Source organism: Vombatus ursinus, unplaced genomic scaffold (assembly GCF_900497805.2).
Source record: "Vombatus ursinus unplaced genomic scaffold, bare-nosed wombat genome assembly UNPS02014858.1, whole genome shotgun sequence".
Lineage (NCBI taxonomy): Eukaryota > Metazoa > Chordata > Mammalia > Diprotodontia > Vombatidae > Vombatus > Vombatus ursinus.
This window is the reverse complement of record NW_020954636.1, coordinates 1,913,509-1,918,734: the sequence shown is the minus strand read 5'-3', so window position 1 is coordinate 1,918,734 and position 5,226 is coordinate 1,913,509. Positions and strand designations below refer to the sequence as shown.

At 39.7% G+C, this 5,226-nt stretch overlaps 1 protein-coding gene across 1 annotated transcript; it reads right to left on the bottom strand.

The window, feature by feature from the left end:
- Window positions 1-274: 274 nt before the first annotated feature.
- On the bottom strand, window positions 275-1,243 carry LOC114027329 (olfactory receptor 2A1/2A42-like). The gene has a single exon (XM_027841309.1). It carries the CDS (start codon window positions 1,205-1,207, stop codon window positions 275-277), a length of 933 nt encoding a protein of 310 aa, XP_027697110.1. The 5' UTR covers window positions 1,208-1,243.
- Between the last annotated feature and the right edge of the window lie 3,983 nt (window positions 1,244-5,226).

Genomic DNA, 5,226 nt, shown 5'->3' with positions numbered 1-5,226 from the left:
AGGACACAGAAACAAAATGTTTCAATAGGAACATTGGAAGTACGGAGGCATGTCTCAGAAAGAAGGGAAATATAGGGCAAAAATGAAGAGATTCGGACCCATGGAAGTGCTCCAGAAGGAGGCACAGGTAGAAAAGGGGAACAAGAGAATTTTGGACAAAGAAAAAAGAAAAAAAGTGATTTAATCTCATGGTACTTACTGCCCAACTTGTTATAAACTCCAAAGGTTCCTTTCCTGTCCCTTCCTCTATATAAAGAAAGTTTCATTCAATCCCTTAACCTTGTCTCTCCTTCCCAAGCAATCTTCTTAGGCCCCCTTTTATCTCTGCATTTCTCAGGCTATAGATCAAAGGATTTAGGGCAGGATTAAAGAAGCTATAAAATAAGAAGAGAATTTTTTGTTGCTCCCCAGAGTTCCTCGAGTTAGGGGCCATGTAAGTGATGATGGCACTACCAAAGAAAAGCCCGACCACACAGAGGTGGGAGGAGCAGGTGGAGAAGGCTTTCTTTCGTCCTTCCCCTGACTGGATTTTCAGAATAGCACCAAGGATATGGGTGTAGGAGATTAGGACTAAGCAGAAGGGTCCAACTACAATAAGCACACAGGCAATAAAGATGACCATTTTGTTGAGCCAAAGGTCTGCACAGGCGAGTTTCAGTACAGACAGGAGTTCACAGAAGAAGTGGTTGATTTCCCGAGGCCCACAGAAGGGCAACCTAAGGATGAGAATCACATGGACCAAGGCCAGAAAGGATCCACATGCCCAGGATATGATAGCCAATGCAATACAGACTCCCCACCTCATAATGAGAGTATATCTGAGGGGATGACAGATTGCCACATACCGATCATAGCTCATCATTACCAGCAGAAGACATTCAGTATGGGCAAAAATCAAAAAGAAGTTGGTCTGTGTTATACAACCTGCAAAAGAGATGGGTTTGGCTGGATTCAGGAGATTTGTCAGAATCTGGGGGACTGTGGTTGAGGCATAAGAGATGTCAACAATGGCCAGTTGTGAAAGGAAGAAGTACATGGGAGTATGGAGTAGGGAGTCAAGACAAATCAGCATCAGGATGACTCCATTTCCCAGCAGAGTGAAGGTGTAGAGTAGGAAGAAGAGCCCAAAGAGAACTAGGTGCATCTTAGGGCTAACAAGAAATCCCAGCAGAATGAAATCTGTCACTGTGGTCTGATTGTTGTCCATAGCCCTATGATGAAAACAAAGACAATGGAGGAATATATTAAAATACGTAGCTTAATTCACATCCACTAAATCCCATGAAACAAATATCTGTTGATCTTTGTTAATCCTTTTTTTGACATTGGAGAAAAAGGCAGAGGGAAGAAAGCTGAAACCAGTAAGAAGCACTTCTAATGATTCTGTAATCTTCTGCTATATATAAATTTATGGACTGTTTTGATTTGCTATATAATTGTTGTCCTTCCTAAAGGTAAACTTTAAAAATGGTGTGGTAATACAAGAAATTACATATGTGTGCAACTACACAAGGATAGAGAAGTACTATGTAAATTGTTAAAGTGTAAGAACAAATTATGTCTAATGTGAAGAGAAGATAGAGTCTTACGTTATCTTAGGAAAGGAAATGATTCCAATTGTTGTGGTTTTCCTCAAATCTTCATTGAGGTGCTCAATTATGTCAAGGTCTTTAGAGCCCTTGGTCTGGGTCAGAGTCAGAAATAAGTGAGGATGCATTATTACTGCTACTCAGTAAGTCTGAGTAGATCTACTTCTAACCCCTGGTTAAAAAAAATAAATTTAGTAGTCATGCTTCCCCTGTGAGCCCCAGGTTAATTTGGAATGGGTGCTTTTGTTACTATATATTATGAATGGGTCAATGTTCTTAAAGTCTAGGTCACTTTGATGATAAAAGTTCACACAAATTTTCTATTAAGAGGTAGCCAACAATTGCTTCTAAACACATTTTCTTAATTTTTCATTTTCTCCCACTGTACAACTTCTCATTAATTTCATAAACTCTCATGTTGCTGATATAATTTAAATATGTTGAATGTGAGAGAAGCTAAACACTTACAAATTGTCATATATTGTTGATATAGAACATAGTAGGAGAAAACACCCTTTACTGTTATCTAGTTACTGAACACTAAAGAGAGCTTATGTCTGATACTTCCTCCCTGTGAAGAAGTATGACAATGGAAATAAAATTAAGGACTGCCTAATTTCCATTACATCTTTTTCTTATTGTAATTTTTATTTTTTTTTGTTTTCAACATTTACTTCCACAAGATTTTGAGTTCCAAATTTTCACCCCATCTCACCCCTCCCCCCACGCCAAGATGGCATGCATTCTAAATACCCCTTCCCCCAGTTTGCCTCCTCAACTCTCCAGGAAACCCTTCTCTTATGGGGATCCCCTTCAATTTTCCTGTAGGGCAGGATGGATTTCTATACCCCATTTCCTGTATTTCTTATTTCCCAGTTGCATGTGAAAACATTTTTTTTAAACATGTGTTTTCAAAACTTTGGTTTCCAAATTTTCTCCCTTCCTCCCTCCCCACCCACCCTCATTGATAGGGCAAGCAACTAAATATAGCTTATATATGTGCAGTTATGCAAAACACTTCCATAGTAGACATGCTGTGAAAAACTAACTCTATTTCCCTTAATCTTATCCCACCCCCCATTTATTCTATTCTTTCTTTTGACCCTGTCCCTCCTCAGAAGTATTTGCTTCTGATTACTCCCTTTCCCAATCTGCCCTCCTCTCTATCATTCCCCTACTCTCTTGTCCCCTTCCCCCCCCATTTTCCTGTAGGGTAAGACAGATTTCCACACCCAATTGAGTGTGTATGTTATTCTCTCCTTAAGTCAAATACTATGAGAATAAGATTCACTCATTCCCTCTCACCTTCCCCTATTTCCCCTCCACTGTAAGAGCCTTTTCTTTTCTGTTTTTTTTTTTGAGGGATAATTTACCCCATTTTACCTCTCCCTTTCTCCTTCTCTTAGCATATTCTCTCACCCCTTAATTTTATTCTCCAGATATAACCCCTTCATTTTCAACTCACCCTGTGCCCTCTATCTATCTATCTATATCTATATGTACATACATAAAATTCTTTCCCCTCCAAGTACCCTACTACTGACAAAGGTCTCATGAGTTACAAATATCATCTTTCCATGCAGGAATGTAAACAGTTCAACCTTAATAAGTCTCTTATTATTTTCTCTTTCCTGTTTACCTCTTCATGTTCCACTCGAGTCTTGTATTTGAAAATCAAATTTTCTATTCAACTCTGGTCTTTTCATCAAGAATGTTTGAAAGTCCTCTATTTCACTGAATGACCATTTTTTCCCCCGCAGGATTAACTCAGTTTTGCAGGGTAGGTGATTCTTGGTTATAATCCTATCTCCTTTGCCCTGCGGAATATTATATTCCATGCCCTGCAGTCCCTTAATGTAGAAGCAGCTAAATCTTGTGTTATCCTGATTATGTTTCCACAATACTTGAATTGTTTCTTTCTGGCTGCTTGTAATATTTTCTCCTTGACCTGGGAACTCTGGAATTTGGCTACAATATTCCTAGGAGTTTTCCTTTGGGGATCTCTTTCAGGAGGAGATCGGTGGATTCTTTCAATTTCTATTTTTCTCTCTGGCTCTAAAATATCAGGGCAGTTTTCCTTGATCATTTCTTGAAAGATGATGTCTAGGCTCTTCTTTTGATCATGGCTTTCAGATAGTCCAATAATTTTTAAATTCTCTCTCCTGGATCTATTTTCCAGGTCAGTTGTTTTTCCATTGAGATATTTCACATTGTTTTCTAATTTTTCATTCTTTTGGATTTGTTTTACAGTGTCTTGATTTCTCATAAAGTCACCAGCTTCCAACTGCTCCATTCTAATTTTTAAGGAAGTATTTTCTTCAGTGAGCTTTTGGATTTCCTTTTCCATTTGGCCAATTCTGCTTTTTAAGGCATTCTTCTCCTCATTGACTTTTTGGACCACTTTTGCCATTTGGGTTAGGTTATTTTTTAAGGTGTTATTTTCTTCAGTATTTTTTTGGGTCTCCTTTAGCAAGCTGTTGACTTGTTTTTCATGATTTTCTTGCAAAACTCTCAGTTTTTCCTCTACTTCTCTTACTTGCTTCTCAAAATCCCTTTAGATCTTTTCCAAGGCCTGGGATTGATTCATATTCTTCTTGGAGGCTTTGGATGTAGGAGCTTTTGGCTCTTCTTCACATTGCATGTTTTGATCTTCTTTGTCACCAAAGTAAGATAATATAGTCTGATTCTTTTTGCGCTGCTTACTCATGATCCCGACCAATTACTTGAGTTTTAAACTCTTTGTTAAGGTAAAAGTCTGTTTCCAATGTGGAGAATATACTGTCCCAAGCTTTGGGGGTTTGTACAGCTGTTTTCAGAGGTAATTCTAGGGACCTGTAGATTTTCAGTTCTTGCAAGGTGTTATGATAAGGAGTGAGGTGTTTTCTCTCCACAGCCACAACAAGCTTCACCACACCAGCACTCCTCCTTGCCCCAACACCGCCACCCAGAACTGTGACCCATATTCAAGCATGGGCAAAGCAAAAGATTCCTGCCACAGCACTGGCAAAGAGATCCCTGTAATCCCCCTCTGATCAGCCACTCAATTCCCCCTCAGTCTGTGGGCCAGAAGCTCAGGCCACAGCCCCCAGGGGGGAGGGGGCTGAGACCTATCTCCTTCTTTCACTGAAGTCACAGACTTTTCCCCCTGACCTTCTAGTTTGTCTTTGGCGTTCCTCAGTTGAGAAGTCTGGAAACCATCACAGCTGCCTGTGATTCAGTCCTCTGAGTCCTGCTCCAGGGTCACTGCGGCCTGTGCGCCCATGCTGCACTGCGCTCCTCTCCCCGCCCAGCATGATATACCTTTCCGATCAACCATCTAGCTGTCTTTGGCTGGAAATTTATTTCACTTTGTCTTTTTGTGGGTTCTGCTGCTTTAGAATTTGTTTAGAGTCATTTTTTTAGGTATTTGGAGGGCTTTGGGAGAGACCTCAAGACAGTCACTGCTTTCCCTCTGCCATCTTGGCCCCATTACTTCTTTAGAAAAAAGGATGAAGCATTTAGAACAGCACTGAATACTAGGTTGCAATGTATATGACATTATGAATATTAACTTAAAGGAAGTATTGGGAGGAAAGTATTTTTTTAATCTACCTGGGATATAATAACTCTTTGTATTCCATCACATTTGACATCCTCA

Coding starts and splice junctions, on each gene's coding strand:
- LOC114027329 (XM_027841309.1), bottom strand. CDS start 1,207: ATGGACAACAATCAGACCACAGTGACAGATTTCATTCTGCTGGGATTT.